Source organism: Trachemys scripta, chromosome 11 (genome assembly GCF_013100865.1).
Source record: "Trachemys scripta elegans isolate TJP31775 chromosome 11, CAS_Tse_1.0, whole genome shotgun sequence".
In the NCBI taxonomy this organism is placed as follows: Eukaryota; Metazoa; Chordata; order Testudines; family Emydidae; genus Trachemys; species Trachemys scripta.
The window spans coordinates 49,259,036-49,280,203 of NC_048308.1; the positions used below are offsets into that span (position 1 = coordinate 49,259,036).

Consider the following 21,168-nt stretch of genomic DNA (forward strand, 5'->3'; position numbering starts at 1 on the left):
CAGAGAGGGGGAATTACTGGCCTAATTCTGCTCCCATTGATGTCAATGGGACTTTTGCCATCTTATGCATATATTTGTGGTGTGGAACTATAAAGTGCATATCTGTAAGTTTTAGATGTTATTAGTGAGTGATAGAACTGTAGTTGAATCATACCGATCTTCCTTTAAAAGTGGCCATAAAACTCTGTAACACCCATAATATCATATTTTGAGAGAGTAAGAGAATACAAACCTTGTTTAAACTTTATTTTTTATTGTAAATCAGTTCCATCTGGTAAGCTTTAAAGTAATCTTTTCTGTATGATTTATAACCTGGTAGATAAAGATTGCTAAATTGTCTTGTTTTCAAAAATAAAAAAAGGGCATCCGGTCATAAGATGTCCACATTTATTTTTAATGTTGTTGAATGCTGATGGATACATGCTGAGTGGCTTCTGTGTTTGCTAAGGTCTTTGCAATCAGTTATCTATGAGGCCCACTTTCTGTATGTTGATGCCAGCATAAGACCTTTTCAGCAGAGGAACGTTAACATCCTCTGAAGTGGTCTTGTGTCTCTTTTATATATATGTATTTTAGAGTATCATGGACTCACAGTGCATGTGGAACACCTCAACTAATATTTTTTTTAAAAAAGAACTGCTTGGTTAAGCAGGACCTTTACAAACTGATGTTAGCTTAAATATTACCTAACTTTGACCTGATTAGACCATGCTGTCAGAATCCAAGGTGTATTTTATACCTGATTTGCCTGAAGATCTCCAAGGAAGTTGCTGTAAGGTGGGGTAAGTAAAAATCGCAAACCAGAAAAATCAAGTGTAAGGCCAAGGGCCTTTGCTCCTTTTAGGTCAACAGGCTATCTGAGGGAAGACTGATGTTCCAGAACTCCAAGATTTCACCTCTGAGGAAGGAAATCACACCACCAATTAACAGTTGACAAGTCTTCCTGTACCTGAAAGTCTACTGGTACAGTGCCAGCAACATTATCCTCTGGCTTCTCATCTGCAATTCTGGCTTCTATGTCAGAAAAATCCAGAAGATTGTGAGATCTTAAGAGTTCACAAACACCATTCTCTTAAGTATTTAATATTTTCCCCCCTTTTTGTTTTTATTTGCTGGGGAAAGTTCCAGCCTTTTATTTTTTTTTTATTTTAGAAAGTGGCAGTGTGGTTGTGTGCATGAGCACCTGTAAAATCCACACACAGAAGGCATCAGAAAGAAAGCTCATTAGGTTTAAAGAACTCTAAACTTTGCCTCAGAAAAATACTTGTGTTCTGTATTCTGTGTAAGTGTCCTAAGAAACTTAAAATTTCCAGTTGTAAACTGTTAATCAGAAGTTTGACAACTCCTACTTATCAGAATGTTCTATTAAGGCCTCTTATCTGTTGTTGGAGGTGGGAAGTAAGGGGTTATCCACCACATAAGAACTGAAACATAAATTTTAATTGGTTTTGAGATTGTGGTGTAGACGTTAAACAATAATTTTGTTTCAGTATAAAATATTCATCCAAGTCTAAATTAATATTTCATTGCCTCTGGTAAAACTCTTTAGTTGGGGGTTTGTAACTAAACAGACAGCTAACCTCCTTAAAATACTTCTTAGGACTTATTAGGTTTGATTATTTGTTGTATCAATCTGATGATATAAGTAATCTGAAAATTTGATTTTAATCCAATATTACTAATTTATTTATTTGATCTTGATTTGATAATAGTATTGCTTAGTTTATTTTAGTAATATTGATGGGAATTTAGTTTTATTGATATACTTCCTTGATTTTATTTTTTTGTTAAATTTACAAAGATGTATAAAAAGGATACTGAATCATATTTCTTATAATAAGTGACATGGGCCAGAAGCATCGAAAATCCGTATAGATATCAGCATGTCCACGTAGGAGTCTAACAAGCACCCTCTTAATTATCCTTTGGGTTTACATTTTTTTTTAATTCTTAAAACAGTTGATAAGCAGCTTTAGTTAGAGAATCCCAAACCACTTTGCAAACAATAGTTAAGTCTCAACATCTCTGCAAGATCATTATTATATTGATTTTATAGACAAACTGAGGTATTAAATTAGTAATTAAGAAATATTTGTAACTTTTTCTGACACTGGGATGTTAAAAATGCTTATATGCCTAGATATAAAGGTATTAACTTCAAAGGCTCTACTCAAGTGCTTAAAGAGAATCATATGTTTGTTTATAGGCCAAAAATCAAATAAGTTTATCAATGGAGATTAGTTAAAAATCAAACTCATTTGAGTTCTGTGAGTTCATAAGAAATGCTGAGAATATATTTAAAAAAAAATACCCAGAGCCTTCATGTTATTAGGCCAAGGAAAAACCGGAGTGCTTTAACGACCATGAATTCCTAACTTGTTAATATTTTATTTACAGTTTGGTGATAAATGGAGGACCACCTGCAGTTCCAACCTATACTAAAGGTATATAATGTATTTAACTTACTTTGAAGTTCACAGATGAATTAATTAATTAGCTATCAACACATCCCAAGAATGGGGATCTGCAGAAACACTCCTCAAAAGACAATTAACTTTTTTCTTAGTCATACATTTAACTTATTTTAGAAATTACCTCCATAATGAGGCTACATGTACTATATGCCATTTCCTAACTTTTGAAACTGTGGGCAGGTGACTTTAGTTAGAATTCTCATTTTTTTTAATTTAGCTAATTAGTTAGTATAGGTAAATGTAAGGAGCATATAAAAGTTTCTGTTACAAATGTAAAATTCTTACTGTTTGTCATGGTTGGCCTCAACTTTATGGTCTTCTCTTTTTTAAAAAGCCACCAATCTGCTAGGTCACAGTGTTCAAGGACATATACTCAATAGTCTGCTGATGATATAAATGTAAAATAAATTACACTATTTTTATTTTGCAGAGAGATCACGAAGTAGTAGTAGTAGAAGACAATTCAAAGCTAAATATCATCCAAAGGACTCTCTTCTTTTAATGCCTATATCTGCTCACTTAATGGGAAAACTCAGAACTACAGACAAACCCCGTAGCCGGACCAGTGGACTTCAATCATTTGCACATGCAACTTCCGACATCACAAAAGTGTCAAGACCAAGAATTTTTAATGTCAGCAAGCTCCGGCTTAATTCACCAGGAAAGAAAGCTTGAGTCCAGTGCCAACAATGTAGCAGATAAGTATTTGTATCCATGCAATATCCTGTAGGTTTGGGAATAGTCTTTCGGAACAGAATTTCTTGATGCCAGTTGCTAATACACAGACGCCTAATTTTGGAAACCTGAACTCTTTTCACAAGAAAATTGTGTGTGGGATGGAAGGAGGCGGTCTGTCTGTGAAGAATTAAATTTACTGCAGTAGTAAAGAATAAATGCATTGAAAATAATTTCAAATTCATCACTCACGGGCATCAATGAAGGCTATTGTGTGCAGGTTGTTTTATATTTTGGTGAATTTAAGCTTCTATTTCTAATCAGACAATGCCTTCTGTTACTAGATACAAGAGCTGCAAAATAGCTGCTACACATACTTGCATCTTCTATCTTCAGATAGGCACTCTCAGACTAATCTATATCCACTCTTATGGGTACATTTTTAAAATGTTGTGCCGAGTTTTAAGATCAATGGACTCATGTAGCCAAAATCTTGAAGTGCTATGAAAATTTGCCTCTATAAAACGTTGTTCTGTGTTACAAAAGGATATTTGAGTATATAGTTAATAATAATTAAGGCTGATACTTTTCATTTATCTAGAGATCTTTAACTGAGTGCTTTCCAAAGGTAATGATTGCACTATTAAATTATTCCTATTTTACACATGGGAAAAATAAGGGACATAAGTCTAAGGTCATGCAAGGAGTCAATGGCATATGAGAAGAGAATAACTCTCCTGACTTCCAGCTCCCTGTTTTAATTACTAAATAGCACAGCTGCCCATAAGGGTGCTTACATTGGTCAGATATGTCTTAGTAAGAGAAGGCTAGGAAACATAAACATTTTAATAATAGCCATGAACAATAATTCCCAAACTGGATGTGTTATAAGTTGATAGTTGCAAGTTCATTTAGGGAGACTTCTAGACTTGGTACCTTGATGGCAACTTCTCCAACTTGTTCTGAGATATCAATTCCAAGAGAAGCTCTATAATATAACAAGCACTGTATTATTTATTTTTTAACAAACGATTTTTTATAATTATGGTAATAAAGTTACACATCTACTCAACTATGAAGCTACCTATTTAAAGTATTCAGCATTATGAGAGAGTATTTGGTGCTTGACTCTTGTGAGCTTTATACAGGCAATGAAGATTTGTAAATCTATACAGCACCTTCTATATTTTATTTTGTCCAACTTCCCTTTTATGAAAGAGTTTCCTTGTTCATAGCATGATGATGTACACGAGTTCCACCTAACCCATAATGTTTTTATAGCATTCCCCTTCACCAGTGACAGGGAGTAAAGTATTGCAGGTTCTTTCCTTCCATATGAATAGCTCAGTACTGTCTACGAAGTGTCTCAACACAAATGATCTGCCCAGAACAAGAAACATGTTATCTCCAGCCCAGAAATGTAATCTCTATGCATTTAGGCTTTTATTTCTCACCTCATATTTGAAACATGAAATGTGAGTCCTTTCAAAAGTCAGTCTTTTTGTTAGCAAAATGAACCAAACCTCAGCCCAAGAAATTAAAGGGACAGCACTGTTACTGAAGTCAATGAGAACTGTCCCTGCTTATGTCAGGGGTAAGTGTTACACGAGGGGTGAAATCCTGGTTCCACTGAAGACAATGGCAGAACTTCCATAGATATCAATGGGCTCAGAATTAACCCACATATGTGCTGCAAATAATAAAGCTGACCTGTCCAGTCACGGGAGGACTACCCCAGGGTTGTGTAGAGCTGGCATAGAAGTTCCTCTACCAACTCCTTCCTGCAGCCAGCACAGGAAAAAAGGAGCATGGACTTTCCTTATACCCTGAGTATCCCTGACTGCTGAAGTGGCCCCAGTGTGCTTCGAATGGGGGAGAAAAGCAAATTCCTTCTAAAGGAGAAATATTTTCTCAGCTTCCCTCCCAAGGGTATCTCCTCTAACTGAGGTGAGGAATTTTGAATATAAAACACTGCAAACATCTTAAACAAGAAGGGTTTCAACTAGTTTCAATTTAAAATTTTTGACTGAATGAGATTTAAGAAAAAAGCAAATGGCATAATAATAGCTCCTGCCAGACAAATAAATTTTCAAGATATGGTTAATCTTGTTTAAAATAGGCTGAATATACAGTTGGAAGGGAAATGAGCAACTGGCCAAAGGTATTTGACAGCTAGCCAGAGAATAATCAAGGTCAAAAGAAATAAGAAACACAACAACTTGTGAACAAATGGCTATAAGTATGGGCGAGGGTCTAGTAAAGATACTGAATATCCAATATAAAGGAGAACAGCAGCTGGAAAACACAAATTCATAGTGTTAAGAAAGGGAAAAAAACAGGCCAGGTCAAATCATATCAAATTTATTAGCATTACTGAACCAGAAGCTTGTCTGCCCTGACTTTCTGGAGAGAGAAAACAGCTACTGAGGCAAACTAGAAGGGCTCAAGTTACTTACAGCCGCTTCCAAGAGTTTGTTGTTTCTGTCCCTACCTCCTAGTTGAAGAGATTACCCTACAGTCTGAACTGGAACCTGGAACATAGCAGAAGAGATGAACTCTGGCTATGGTGGTGGTTGTTTTCCCTCCAGAAAGTTGCTTTTCTTTTTCACTTTGATGCTAGTTGAGATTTCGCAGTTTGCATCCCATTGCTAACACTTGTGAATGCAAGATATAGCAGAAGTTCACAAGAGTATTTTCCTGTGCAATTTATCTGTTCTGTGGGATTGCAGCAAAATAAGGTATCCTTATTTTTTAATGAATGAAACCTTACATAAGTACTCTCTGGAGCATGACATTCCAACATTTTTGTTCTATGGGAAAACTGCAAATCTGTGTTTTCTGAGAAGTTCCCAAAATATCTGTTTTTATTGAGGAAAGGGGGAAAGATGAACACCTATTTTATAATAATACAGATCACAATTAGCATTTTAAAAATAGGAAACCTCCAAAGTTTCCCAAACACTTTGCTTCAATTCAACCCCACTTCCATTCCTTCCAAAACCTACATAAGCTCATAAAACAGGCTACGCCATGGATACTAATGTCTGTAAAGTGCAGTAGAGGTATTTTATATTATCAGACTTTGCTACATCAAATGTTATTTTATTAAAGGGATTCTGGTTAAGAAGTAGTGTTTTAACTTTGTCTAAAGACCTGGGGCCAGACTGATGCACAGTGTGGCTTTGCTGAGAGGGTGTCTACTGCTGCCATCCCTCAGGGTTCCCATCAGGATGCTGGGGAGTAGCCTTTTTTTGTTTGTTTTTTTAATGGCTCAGGCTTGTCAGCATCCCCACTGGAAGAGGCAGCTGAGAGGTCAACATATCCTTCACATGCCTTCTGTCCAATTTTGGAAAAGTGCTGGCCTGTCTCCAGCTCCTTAGAGCAAAATAGGTTGGGACTGCTGTGTGCCACCAACAGATATTCCATCTCAGGAATGTAAACCCAATCTGAATTTAGCACTGGATGGCTGATCATGAACAGGCAGCAGGGTTCAGTGCATAGGACAGTGAGCTCAGAGACAGAATGCCTGAGTTCTAGTTCTATTCCTGGCTCTGCCACCAATTAATTGAATGACCATGCAAGTTGCTTAACCTTTTTGTGTCTGAATTTCCCCATATTACAATAGGAATAATGATATTTATCCAATTTCATAATGTGCTTTGAGATCTATGCCAAAAAAGGGGTAAATAAGTATTAAGTATTATTTGTATCTTATATAATTGTAGTGAAAAGTTACTGATATTTAAAAAGCACAACTGGATCACAAGAAGTTTCACATAATAAAATCTGATTGTGTAACTGAAGGAGGCTTAAATTAAAATGACTGAAGGAAGTTAAAGTTCAATGTGACCGTACGAGAAAATGGATTGGTAGGAGCTGTGCCACTTACTTTGGTTCATAGCGTATGCCATCTGTGCTATGTAACACACCTAAGCCTGCATGCATCCTTTCAATGCCATTCCTAAATAGAGAACATAAATGTAAAATGCAGTTCATACTTAAAGTACAAATGTGTCTTTTCGTTTGGATGACACATGGCTTAACCACAATAAGCAGAAATTCTTACACAATTACGGCAACTGGTTTTTCACGTTGTACCACTGCTTTATAGAACATTTAAAAAACAACAACATAGAAACACAGTCTTTGCTCACCAGGCAATCATAACACCATTGTCAGTACAGAGTCTGGGAGGAGGACACAGCAAATTGAAGTTAGTTGCATCTGTTACAATTTGCAGAGCTCTTCGGATATACTGATTACTTGCAACTCCTCCTGATACAACCTGACAACAATTTTAAAAAGACAGGCAAAAGTCATTCAAAAGGTAAACAAATAAGAAACAGCTGATAGTGCACTAGTTCAACAAAAAGCTTGATGAAGATATTGAAGAAAATTCATGAGAAAGGCCATACTGAGTCAGTCCAATGATCCATCTAGCCCACTATCCTATCTTCGGACAGTGGCCAATGTCAGATGCTGCAGAGAGAATTAACAGAATGGGTAATCACCATCCCTTGTCATCTACTCCCAGCTTCTTGTAGTCAAGAGTCTAGGGACACCCAGAACATGGTGTTGCATCCCTGCCCATCCTGGCTAATAACCATTGATGGACCTATCCTCCATGAACTTATCTACATTTTTTTTGAACCCTGTTATGGTTGTTGCCTTTACAACATCCTCTGGCAAAGAGTTCCACAGGTTGACTGTGTGTTGTGTGAAGTAGTACTTCCTTTTGTTCATTTTAAACTTGCTGCCTATTAATTTCAGTGGGTGGTCCCTAGTTCTTGTGCTATGTGAAGAAGTAAATAACATTTCCTTATTCACTTTCTCTACACCAATCAAGATTGTATAGATCTCTATCATATTCCCCCCTTAGTCGTCTCTTTTCCAAGGTGAAATGTCCTGGGGGAAGCTGTTCCATACCCCTTATTTCAAAGAGAATAAATAGGGAAATCAAGACCTAATAGAATAGAAAAGGATAAGAGAATTGGGTGTCTGTAGTCTTAGTAAGGGCTTGCGATTGATGCAGTGGCATCAATTTATTGGGTCTGGTGAAGATGTGATAAGTTGATGGCAGAGTGCTCTCTCCTCCCCGAGAGGCAGAAGCTAAGCTGGTGGGAAAGCATATCCCACCAACATAGTGCAGTGTAGATACTGCATTAGGTTGATGTAAGCTACGTCGCTCGGGGGTAACTTACAAGCGGCAGTGTAGAGCAGGCCTAAAAGATTACTGAACAGATATTACTATCTATAAATACAGCACGTAAAGGATGTGTAAGTAGGGCAACTATCAAATATCAGGCATTACTGGGTGAAATTCTAGGGCCTCTGTTATGCAGGAGGTCAGACTAGATGATCATAATGGTCCCAGCTGGCCTTAATCACGTTATTCAAGTAGGACAGAACAAAAGTAATGGGTGTAAATTGCAACATGGCACATTTAAGCTATTAGAGAAAATGCTAAAAAGCAAGCCATGTAATCATCACTATATATTCAAGGCTAGACTTAATACCCATGTATTAGGGATGATTTAGGAATGGATTAGATTATCCACATGCAATGATTATTTGTATTAAATAGTGCACAGAGCTCTCAATCAGGATCAGTGCTCCTGTGTGCTGGGAATCTAATTAAAATGAGTCTATGAAATTACTTAATTTTTTAATATATATATATATTTTAAGTGTCTTGTAAAAATGCTAGCTGTTAAAGATGACTTTCTGGTCCTATGTAGCAGGCAAAGACACCATCCTTAAAAAAAAAAAAAAAAAAAATCACATAATTCTAGGATCACAGATCCAGAGTCAGTTAAAAGTTGTCATCTTTTTATGCATCCAATAGTAGAAGTCCTTGAAAATTCTGCTTTCTGGGACATGTATGTCCTTGTACAGTGGAGAATATTATTGGAAGTTTTATTGAATTTGGCATATAACCATTTATTATGCTTAATTTAGACATTTTTCACTTATAATTAAGTTGCTATACTACATAGAAAGGTAAAAAGGTAAATAATCTCCAAGGTTTTATAGCAACTACACTTTTTACCTTTAGAGTTAGTCCAAAAAATTCAAGTTTTTAAAATATTTCAAGAAAAAGGCCAAGGGGGGGGGCAGGGAAGCAGAGGAGAACTTTCATGAAAGAGTGTCCTATTTTCTAACAAGCTCTAGTTATTTTATTGAAGAGAGGTTAGTATAACTGAATAATATGAAAAAAATTGAACCACAAGTTATAAAATTAAGTTAATTAAGCCATCTTTTCTCATGTTCACAAAAATCTTTAAAAATTTTTCACTGTATTTCATAAAGCTTTAATCATCATTGAAAAATTACAAGAACAGAAGTGCATGGCCTAGTAGCATTAACAGTGTGATGATTAAGAAAGATTATTTTTCCCCTCAATTTATTAAGACAAAATGTGAGAGAGTAACTATAAATGAAGAATTCTGAAACAGTACCCCTGCAAAACCCTGCAGCATACCACATTGGGCTGTCAGATTTCACAAATTTAGTAGAGTTGAATCATGTCAAGACTAGGAGAGGAAAGCTACAAGGAAAAGCAAGGTACTAAAGGAAGTAGTGCTGGCAATTCAATAGGTGCCACTCTCCCCTCTAAATCAATGCTTATTAAATGTCCCAGCATAGAACTACGGGAGGAGAGAAAGGGTACTGTTCTGCTGGAGGTACTCTCTTTTGGATGAGTAATTAAAAATCTCACGGTACTTTTTACAAGATAAGGTGTTAATCCTAGTGTCCTGGGCAAATTTAAACTTGGTTAATCATATTCTGTTTACCTATAAATTCCCCTTGAAATTTTAGCTTGATATATTATTCTCACTTCCTCTCCTAAACTGCTTTCTAATATTGCTTTGTACAGTTGAAACAAATGATGTGTTTCACCCAGAGATGGCTGCATTTCAGTGGAGGATGATGCTATCCCTACATGCTATCCCTTTCATATCAGTTAGTTAACTTTATACAATGCTTTGAGATTGTTTGGGGTAAAAGATGTTAAAGTTGTGGCTAGATGTTCCTAATACATCTAAATATATACAAGAAAAATACAGACATGTAAGAAAACTTTAAAATTACTTTACCTTTAACAATGCACTTTTATTCATTGAACTACAATTCATAGAATATCAGGGTTGGAAGGGACCTCAGGAAGTCATCTAGTCCAACCCCCTGCTCAAAGCAGGACTACAACTGTACACTCTGTTGCAGCAGGATTTATTTATTTTTATATGTTCAACTAAATGTATCACATGCATTTATTTTAATGCTGGAGCAGCGTTATCAGTGGAAATGTCAAGGACGGTGCTGATGCCTTGCTGCACTTTCTCCTGGTGCTGTTACATGTATTCAAATGTATGATAGCATGTACCCCTTGACATGCATAGTAAAGTTATATGTACTTACCAACGTTGCATTTGTTTGTGATAAGATGCCACTTTTTATGCAGAATAGAATAGCCCGGTGTGTTCGCTGGACAATATGAAGTGCTACTGCATGCTGTACTGCAGCAGCAATATCTGTAACACAGGACAGGAGGTGTCCCTCCTGTAAACCTGCAGAAATGGTGAGCAAAAGAGGTTTTTGCAAATATAACCGCAGGTCAGGTGTACAATTTGTATGTATCTTACTTTGAAAAATACCTTCTTCCTTTTCTTTTTGCATAATTATTCTAGTGGCATTGAAGCAAAGTCCGGAAAAGGAAAAATTGCAGTTACGATGATGTCGCATGGGAGCTCTGAGTTCGTAATGCAGCCTGTTTCCCTGTTGGGCCAAGTGCTCTATAGCTTTCCCACCACTCATTCTGCAGCACTCTGGGTGCTTTGTTAGAGAGAGTCTTCTTGCTACCTAGAAAAAGAGAAAATCTAATTATGCTAACAATAGACTAGAAAAGAACAATTGGGGAAAAATAGGGCCGAATTAATCCCTGATGTAACTGCACTGCTCCATTATAACTCCAGTCAATGGAGTTACACTAAGGATGAATTTGGCCCAGAGTTTATATATTGTGAACTAGGTGCTATGATGAAAGTACCAATGATAGATGCTACAGCTAACGTTAGAGGGCTTTTAACATCAAATCCAATTTTATAATAAACTGGGTGAATATGAGGATCCTCAAACTTTGCAAGAAACATGAAGAATCTAATTCTTATTCTGTTTGAAATGGACACTCACAGGTATATTAGACTGCCAAGTTAACACTAATAGAAAGGATTTCAAATTTTTTTAAATTTTTGTTTTGTTTTGTTTTAAAAATTTCCTTGCAAACCTGTGCTAGTGCTTGAGAATGAATAAGAAACAGAAACTGGCCAGCTTAAGTTTATTTATTCAGTGACCAACACAATATAACTTGTGAAACATAAACTAGACTTTTCAAACTCTCTCAGGCACAATTAGTAACATAAGTAAGGACATTTTAAAAAAAAATCAAACATGATTTTAAACAATAGCATCCTTTTAAATATCACTGTTAGTCTTAGTCAGATTCACTTGTACTGCATATATTGTTGAACTTTCTATGTCCAGCCTCAGTGTAGGCTGGCCATCCAGGTTATGGCTAACTGCCTGCTGAAAACAACTAGTGCCAACTAAAGAAATAAAATGAATAGATTTTAGTAGCTGCTGAGCCCATGAAATCTCTAGTACACCTCTACCACGATATAACGCGACCCGATATAACACAAATTCAGATATAAGGAGGTAAGGCAGCGCTCGGCGGATCAAAGCAAGTTCAATATAATGCGGTTTCACCTATAACATGGTAAGATTTTGTGGCTCGGCGTTATATCGAGGTAGAGGTGTATTTCAAATTGGAGGAAAAAATTAAAGTTTATAGTGTATTGTACTGTTTTCTTTATGTTGACCGTAGGTGATATTCTAGAAAGCATACTGGCTAACTTGTTCCAACCTCTGTGGTTACAATGAAAATTCACAGAGTTTAAATATACACCTGCCAAATCAGACCCTTCCTTTAACAATGCCCATTTGTAAGCAGGGAATATTTAAAAATTAATTTATTCAGATTTATTTAAGGTATCCATCTAGGGTCTGTGCACAAATATAAAAATTTGCTAATAAAAGACAGAATAATAAAACAAATGTAAGTACTTGTATAAAATGCATAATTGAATCACTACTGAAATATTACCTTGTCAAGCATGTCTCCTGGTGCTATATCAACTGACTGTCCAAGCAGAAGAAAATCTGAAACTCCTTGTGCTACTACCAGGATACAGTGGCCTCCAGAGATTAAAAGAACTAAGAAAGGAAATTCCACTTGGTTTATCAGCCTGATTGTAAGTGCATGTGCCTCCATGTGATGGATGGGGATGAAAGGTTTTTTATACTTGTCCACCAATTTTAAACTATATTCTAATCCCACTCTGAGACTTAAAGCGAGTCCTGGCTTTACAGTAGTTGCGACAGCAGAGAGCTCATCGAGAGAGATTCCACTGACGTAGAGTGTTTCTTTTACTATTCGCTCAATATTTTCCCTGTGAAGTTGCTGTGCCACTGGAGGAATAATCCCACCTGTTCTAATTAGAAACAAAGAATTATGAAGTGTCCATATTTTATGAGAGAGACAGAATCGTAGAAATGAGAGATGGAAAAGACTTGGTAGTCCTGCCACGTCATGACTGTTCTCTACAGTATATTCTCAAATGCTTTGTCTAGTCCTATTTAAAATGCCCCATGCAGTGAAGATTACCATCACTTCCAATGGAAGGCTATACAAGAATTCAACTTGCTCTTGCTTAGTTTATGCCCCATTTGAATTTAGCCCTAGGCTGTGCCAAGACAATTTATAGGAGTTGGTATCTGCAACCCCTCTCTGTCATCAGGAATTTAGCAAGGAATGTCCATTTTCTAATTTACCGGTACCTTTGTCCAAAACTGGAGACAGGTAAATAACATACTCTTCAGGATTGGTGGGTGTGGGGAATTTTACCAAATTTGATCATCAGAACCAATTCATATTTCTTAAGACTTAAGAACCTGCCCCTTGATAGAATATGACAAATATAAATGACAATCGCATTGGTAATCATATTAAACTACAAGTGCAGTTTAGAAAATAAAGCACCCATGATAATGTCTACTTACTTTAAATGGACTTCATTTTGAGAATGTAAAGCTTCTCCTAAGATTTTGCCAGTATCATCCACCACAGCAGCTGCTGTATCATCACAACTAGTTTCAATTCCCAGAACTAATTTAGTGGGATAGTATTTGACAGAGTTAAAGAAAATGCTTCTTAAACACACAGACCGGCCATGTTTAACTGATTTTGAAGTGCGTCTGGTTACACTGCTTATTGCTAAAATCTTCTGCACAGAGGCATGCCTAGAAAAGAACTGTACAGATACCATCCTCAGAATTCAAATTCCACAAAAGTAATTTAGTCAGGCCAAGTCATATTAGTAACAAGTAATTTTAAAAGCAGTGGCCAAATTCATGCAAACTGTCACTTCAAAGTTAATGCAATTACACCAATAATGACTTTAATGGGTTCATGTTTAGGAAAATGGGAAGAGACTAAAAATTCTGTTATTCCATCGTTTATTATACCCACTAGAGGGCTGAGTGAACAGGCTTAGCTGATACCGGAATATCTTTTCCCCTATATTAAGCAGAGGTTCTTACAATGAGATCTAACAATTAGTCATCATATATAGGGCCTAATTCTCTTCTCACCCAGGTTTTACCCCAGAGTACTTCTATTGATTCATGATTTACACTGGTATAAGTCCCAAAGAGAAACAGACCCAGTCTCCTGCTCCCTTCAGTGAGCTCCACCATTCATGAGCAATAATAAGAGTGTATATTTGTGGCAATAAAAACTTCATCATGCCCTATAAACCATTACATATATTCTCTCTCTCCTTTTGCATATCTATAGAGGGATACATAGCAACATGCTGGGCTAGATCCTTGGAGCTAGTAGCAAAACACTTCTTTTACACTGACCAATCTTGTTTTATGATAGCAAAATTGTATTTTTTTTCCACACAATCTTCCTAATTCAAACTAGCTGAGCTGTTTTTGTGCAGACTTTCCCAAAATATTCACTATTCGGCTTAGAACAAATGTGCCAAATTTCAGCCCTAAAGATATGTTTTGATAGGCCTCTGAAAATGACCCTTTAAGATGAAAATCCCCGTGCTACCTTAACTTTAGGCAGTGCTCCATCACACGTATATTTTGGAGCATTCCTTAGGTACGTAGGCCCGATCCTCCAAGGTATTTCAGAGCTTAATACACATCGACTTCAATAGGAATCCAACTCCTAAACATCTTTTAGGATCTGGGCCACAGTCGTCCTCTGACTCAATTTTTCTCCCAGTACTAGGACAGTTGCTAATCAGGACGTAGTAATTCAACAAGGATCAATATTAGCGCCAGTAGCAGTAAGTGCCCAGCGCTCATGGTATTTTTAGTAATAGAGCTTAGAACTGCTGCTGCATCTAACACTAGAAATACTTTGGGGTGGAGGACATGGGGGGAATTCCTGGTAGGGAAGGAAAGTGGTGGCAGGGAAAAAGAAACAAACGAGAAATGGAGAAAACGAAAGGAATTTTATAAAAAGAGAGAAGAAAAAAGAAAATGTGTCCCTTTAGAGGGATTACATAGAAAGAAGCACTGTCCTCCAACTCAGGCCTCAAAAAGAGGTAGAAACAATAGGAGGACTTAACCACCTAACGTAAGAAAAAAAATGTTTTTGGGTTTAATATGCTTCTAAAATGCTCTCCTGTCTATTTTCTCAGTAGTAAGACATGGTCCCATTTTGGCAAATTTGTGAGATGAACACTATCTACAATATGTAGGTACAATACCTGTGCTTTAACAACCTAATCTGAGTTACATTACAAAACACAAATGGTTTGTACAGTGGATTACAGTAAGTGACTAACAAAATGGATATTTCTTAAAGTGAACTGAACTCACTCTCCCTCTCTTTCTATATATGAAAAGTTAATTGAAAAAAAAAAGCCAGTTCCAAAATATTTTTAGCAATTTAAAAAATGATTTCTTTTCCTCACTCTTTATAAAATAACCCCTTGGAAGTGTTACCTGTTCCCTTTCCCAGTTTTGCTTCTCCCTTGTGCATGCATACTGGTTTATTATTGGAGGGTTTCTCAAGAATGCTTTCTTATTATTCTACTGTACACAGAATTACATGGACTTAAAAAAATTGCAAGAAATTAAGCAGATCAAGTTTCAGGTCAAACAATGTACCTTTCATTTTCTAAAACAGTCAATTGTAGAGCTCAAAAAATTGACCTGAATAGGGTATCCCTTACTTTTTTACTATTACAAAGTACTGAACTAAAATGTGTTTTCTAAGAAATAAGAAAAAGAAAAGGAAATGTTTTCTTAATACTTAACATTTTGATAAGGGTTAGGAGGTCTGTGGTTACCTGCACCCAAAACATGTTTCAAAACAGATTTTGTTCAGTGTTTCCAACTCTTGGTCCCATGCTTTACACTCTTCTGTGAGAGAGACACAGAACACACAGTAAATCTCATAAAACTCTGCAATGCATAGACATTATGTATAGACAGGCAGATGTGCTTGGTTACACTCCTAAATTCTGAATTGTATAAGTAATACCTTACAGTTTATATGCCTGAATATTCCATTATTAGAAGGAACAAGACTTACCATAAATCACTGCAACTGTAAAAAGTATTCAAGCTTTCAGAAAGGTATTACTCCAGACAACAAAGAATCAAATAACTGGGCAATATCATACTAGCAAGCCAGTTACAAGAAGAGGAACAATGTAGTGGGAGAATGTGTTTGTTTTATTTATTTAAAGTAGTCTCACCACAAACATTAAAAGAATAAACAATAGTATAACTTGTTTATAATTTATAAATACTTGTTTTATAAATTAGGGGATATATGGCCACGGCATCTGTGATTACATGGAATCAGGGGCCATGAATCCACAGAGGGTACAAAGGTGCCATGGCTCCTTCTCCAGTCACAGGTCTGGAATAGTGGCTGAAGTGCTTTCCTCCACTCTGTCAATAAATGGGGGGAGAGGGTGAGAAAGAGGGAATTGTCCCTCCTCCACCACCCACACCCTCAGAGAACTGGTTCCTGTGTAATTCCCTGTGGTCCTGCTATCACCGAAATCTACTGGAAAACACCCAATGATTTCACAGTGAGTGGGATCAAAACACGTTTGTTACAGCACACCACAATGTAAAAACATTCCTTCTAAAATAACCATTTTTTCCTACACACCACTCCAGCCAATTTTTTTAATCAGTCCAACTCTTATTACAGACGCTCTGAGAAATGCACTCGTGGATACTAATTTAACTAATCTGATTAGATTCTGAGCCTTTTAAAAAACAGGACAGTGACCCCTGATAACATTATTATCTGTGCTACTTTGAAGAGCATCCACTAACTATTCAAGGATACTCATTTTATTTTTGACATAATATGTCAAGCACCCAGGCAGGGAAAATGAAGCATGACTGTAAAAAGAAAAGGGAAGCAATTGAGTTAAGATAACTGTACCAAAATAATCAATAGTATATTTTCATCCACAGATCTTGAAGTACTTCACTCATTATCCTTATTTTATAGATGGGGAATCTGAGATAGAAAGATATTAAGTGACTTGCCCAGTCATGGCACAACCAGAAACAAAATCCAGTTTTCTCAAGTCACAATCCCCTCCCCTAGCTACTGGATCACACTGTTTCCCATTAAATGAAAGAGTGGGGGCAACAAAATGGCAAATGAAATTTAATGTGGATAAATGTAAAGTAATGCACATTGGAAAAAATAACCCCAACTATACACATAATATGATGGGGGCTAATTTAGCTACAACAAATCAGGAAAAAGATCTTGGAGTCATCGTGGATAGTTCTCTGAAGATGTCCACGCAGTGTGCAGCGGCAGTCAAAAAAGCAAACAGGATGTTAGGAATCAGTATGGCCGTTCTTATGATCCTCCAGACCCTATCTGCATGAGGGCCTTGGTTAGATAACTACATAGAGAAAACCCACCTTACGACATCACGTGAGGAAAAACAGCAGAAAAGGAGAACATGCTAAGCAACTTATTATCATGTCAAAGTTATGTAACACCATATCTAACCCTGGTACTTTATGGACAAATAAAATGACATATCCCTGCCCTGAAGAGATGACAATTAGATTTAATGCAACAAGATATGATTAAAAAACAAGGGGAGGAGAAAATCGGTATGGAAGGATGTGAGTTACAACAGGAATGTTATGCACACATCCTGTTAATTATCTCTGGAGATCTTAAAATTAATTTTCTCAACATATTACATCTTGTGATTAAAGTCCAGAATGAAGGGGAACTAAATCCTGAACAAAAGGAAGAGTGTATTTGATCTCCTCCCACTACTCTACTACAAGGTGTATTTCTGTGTTTTTTCTTATTCATGTTATGGAAATTGCTACTGCTGAGACAATACTTGCTGCAACATCAAGCAGTTGTTTTGTGTTATGTCACTAAATACTGAAGACATAACCTTTCCAGTACTAGATAAGAAGTTTTTTGAAAATCTACATCTATTTTGTTGGTAACTGGTTGGGACTAGTATTTCAATCCTGTTCCATCTTTAATTTCAATGAACAGGGCTAATCTGGGATTGAAAGTCCTTGCTTATTTAATTTTTGCTTCAGGGTTAAATTGTATCTTAACTATCTTCAATAACAGATCTTTTCTACTCTGGTAGTGAGGCTATTAAACTGGAGTTAGTGGCTGTACAACATTTTTTAGTATGGGGCTATTGAAAAAATGTGTCCCTGCCTCCCCCTAATCTACATAGATAACAAATAGGTTTGGGGAACTGATGGCCAATGTTACTGTTAACACAGATGTAAACAGACATTCCTGGCGAATGATCCTTCTTTGCCGGGAGCACATTTCTAATGATGTACTCACTGGGAGGAGTTTTGTTTATTAGCTCTTTTAACATTTCTAGAGTTATATGCTTAAGTGCACCTACTATGGTAGCAATCATATGGTGTGCAATGGCATGTTTAGATGTAGAAGGTTATTACACAGAGTTGGGCAACAGAACCAGACTGCGTGTAAACAAGTTTCATGGTTCTTTCTACACTCTTGACTGTTTAACCTCCCCAAATGAAATAATGACTGGACAGATAAAATCAGGTGGGTCAGTTTTGAATTAATAATGCAGAGCTGTAGGGCTTCCCCTTTATTGCTTTTAGAGTAGCAGCTGTGTTAGTCTGTATCCGCAAACAGAACAGGAGTACTTGTGGCACCTTATACACTAACAAATTTATTTGCGCATAAGCTTTCGTGGGCTACAGCCCACTTCTTTGGATGCATAGACTGGAACACACAGAAAGAAGATATTTATACGGACAGAGAACATGAAAAGGTGGAAGTAGCCATGCCAACTGTAAGAGGCATGGCTACTTCCACCTTTTCATGTTCTCTGTCTGTATAAATATAAATATCTTCTTTCTGTGTGTTCCAGTCTATGCATCCGATGAAGTGGGCTGTAGCCCACGAAAGCTTATGCGCAAATAAATTTGTTAGTCTCTAAGGTGCCACAAGTACGCCTGTTCTTTTTATTGCTTTTGTATCTCAGTCCCTTTCTGGCTATTGCCTAACAGGGATAATGTGGCTCACAAATATTTTTGACAGGAAATCTGTTTTGCCATTGGTGAGGGCCAGGATGAATTAAATGGCATAATTTTTATAATGGAAGCAAAAAAAAAAAACAACCACCAAAGGCCTACAAGTGTTATATTTCCCCTGGTCTGCAAATTATTTAAATCAAACCTTGACTGGGGCACTAGAAGAGGAAGGTTGGTGTAACTGGCGTGAGACATGGGACTGTTTCGTGGCTGCATTCTTCAGAAAATAAATGGATAAAGGAATTTGTCTGTAAGTCATACCCCGGGAGAGAGGAGAGTGGCACGGCAGTCGGGACAGGTGCAATGCTATGGTTACTTCACCAGCAATTTCAATGAGCTGCTCCTTAGAGAGAACTGACTATAAAGGGTGGAAAGAAGAACAGGAGTACTTGTGGCACCTTAGAGACTAACAAATTTATTAGAGCATAAGCTTTAAGGGTGGGCAAGTCACGTAACCTCCGACAGTGCGGATGCAACGAGAGGGGGGCAGAACTTTCCACACCGCCCCAGAGAAGAGCAGGGGCCGTGCTGCTGGCCCCAGGGAGCGGAGATGGAGCAAAGTCACCCAGCGCCAGAGGGGGAGGCCGCTGAAGGAATCTGACAGGCGGGCCAGACACCCCGGCCTCTCCCCTTCCAGCAACCGAGACCCGGCGGGCCTGACACACCCTCCCCCAGCGCCAGAGACGCCCCCGCCCCGTCAGTCTCGGGCTAGATGAAGGTTCCCCCTCACTGGGCCCGGGCTTCATCCGTCTTCATCCCCCCACCCCCGACACGGAGACCCCCCCCCCTTACTGTTTGCCCTGCCCCTGCGACAAGCTTCAGCGGCGACTGCGGCGTCTGTCCCGCAAGGGTTAAAACCGGCCTCCCCGTAAGAACAACCGGACGCGCTGTCGCTGCCCTGATTGAACAAGGCCCGGTCACGTGGCAAAGCTGGGCCAATGGAAAGGCGAAACATCCGCTGCGGGAGAGGCAGGGAACCGCTAGCTGGCGCTATCTTTGGTCCAGGCAACTAGAAGGAAAGACTAGGAGGCAAGTAGCCGCGGGCGCCATCTTTGTTAATCCCCGGGCAGCAACCGGCGCGCTCCAACAGCCGTCAGGCCGGGCGCGTCGGGGCGACTCCGCCTCTGGCCGTGGCGGGGGCAGAGCGGGGCACTGGGAGACCCCACCGCGCTGCACAGGCCGGAACAGACACCGATGCCAGGCCCTGGGGGTAGGGCTCCGCCTTCCTCCCCAGCCCCACTGGCACCCCTGCCCCCTGCGCTCCGTGGTGCTGCAGAGGCGGCGAGAGGGCCAGCACAGGACCCAGCGCCACACCCGGGGGCGGGGGCCCTAAGGAGGAATGTTTTTGCCTCCCACCCCACACTTAATAATGAGCTCCCTTGAGCTGCTTGAGGCCTTAAGCAATGGCTTAGGCTGCTTCTAGCGAGTGCTGGCTCTGCTGGGCCTGTTCCGTGGTGCTCACCACTGCACCAGAGTCTGATCCCGTTCAGTTAGACTTGGTCCAGCTGCACTCACACGAGCACACCCATCCTCTGCTCTTCCAGAGGCTGACGCCATTCAGGGTAGCTTTCAGTGCCCCTTCTGCAGTTGTGCCCTCCGTCCACAGCCCCCTTTCAGACTGAGCCAGTAGGCCATGCAGCACCGATAGCAGAACACCTCAGAGCCTAAGTGAGCATGGCCTGCCCTCCAACCATCCAAAGGGTACATCAGAGATGGTCCAGATTGATCCTGCCCCTGCTGAGGCTGTTAATCGTGTCCACCGCTCCAGAATGCCCAGCAGGAGTAAGCAATGATATTTGGCTGACTCTTCAAAGCTGGTTGTCCTTTAGGTTCTTTTGAATATTAATATGTCTCATTCCAAAAAACTACAATCCTTCATACCTATTCACTGTGCTGTGTTTTGGTTTCAGCTTTATTTTCTGGATTTTATATTCAACACCAAGGAGGATATAATCCTTGCCTCAACAACTTGCACTTTAAACAAGATATAGAATATTATGTGCTGTGTGATCAAGATTACGGTTTCAAGTATAGCTTTTTATGTAAACTTAAAATTTGTTAGGTGACTGTTCTCCTACTATTAGTCATGGGCTTTATGGCAGAAATGACTGAAGGAGGATTTTGCATAGAGAAGGTAACTATGAAGAAATTTGAGTTTACAAAGGCTGTGAGAATTTACATTAGTTAGGTTAGTGCACATAGTCTGTACTTATGAATTTATTGTATTTTAAAAATACATTAAAAGAAAGTTAAAGTTGCAAAGTCAAACACTCAGAAGTTAGGAAATATCAGAGTTAAAGTTTCATGTGCAATCTTAGTTTTTCCCCCTTGT

At 38.4% G+C, this 21,168-nt stretch overlaps 2 protein-coding genes across 12 annotated transcripts in view; one reads left to right on the plus strand and one right to left on the minus strand.

Annotated features, from left to right (window-relative positions):
• The window catches only part of ANKAR (ankyrin and armadillo repeat containing), a 47,179-nt gene extending 43,423 nt beyond the window's left edge, over positions 1-3,756 (plus strand). For both annotated transcript variants that reach the window (XM_034786488.1, XM_034786487.1), the window contains 2 exons: positions 2,398-2,444; positions 2,905-3,756. In XM_034786488.1, coding sequence (XP_034642379.1) covers positions 2,398-2,444; positions 2,905-3,149 — 292 coding nt within the window. In that variant the 3' untranslated portion in view covers positions 3,150-3,756. The remainder of the gene's footprint in view (positions 1-2,397; positions 2,445-2,904) is intronic.
• A 135-nt stretch (positions 3,757-3,891) lies between these two features.
• Positions 3,892-19,766, minus strand: OSGEPL1 (O-sialoglycoprotein endopeptidase like 1). 10 transcript variants are annotated; one of them, XM_034786504.1, is made up of 9 exons: positions 19,629-19,757; positions 19,098-19,194; positions 15,584-15,656; positions 12,313-12,700; positions 10,805-11,009; positions 10,569-10,717; positions 7,304-7,434; positions 7,039-7,110; positions 3,892-4,137 (listed from the first exon to the last, which is right to left on the minus strand). In XM_034786504.1, exons 4-9 carry the CDS (start codon positions 12,478-12,480, stop codon positions 4,035-4,037), a joined length of 828 nt encoding a protein of 275 aa, XP_034642395.1. In that variant the 5' UTR covers positions 12,481-12,700; positions 15,584-15,656; positions 19,098-19,194; positions 19,629-19,757; the 3' UTR covers positions 3,892-4,034. The 10 variants fall into 10 exon arrangements, with proteins under 10 accessions (XP_034642395.1, XP_034642391.1, XP_034642392.1 ...); XM_034786500.1 differs by lacking the exon at positions 19,098-19,194 and adding an exon at positions 13,269-13,519 and having other exon boundaries at positions 19,629-19,747; XM_034786501.1 differs by lacking the exon at positions 19,098-19,194 and having other exon boundaries at positions 19,629-19,766.
• Between the last annotated feature and the right edge of the window lie 1,402 nt (positions 19,767-21,168).

What these genes read in the sequence shown, in the direction of transcription:
- OSGEPL1 (XM_034786495.1), bottom strand. An exon ending in CAGGAGACATGCTTGACAAG is followed by an intron (nt 11,010 to 12,312) that starts GTAATATTTCAG and finishes CTCTTTTTCTAG; the next exon opens with GTAGCAAGAAGACTCTCTCT. An exon ending in GGCATACGCTATGAACCAAA is followed by an intron (nt 4,138 to 7,038) that starts GTAAGTGGCACA and finishes GTTATATTATAG; the next exon opens with AGCTTCTCTTGGAATTGATA.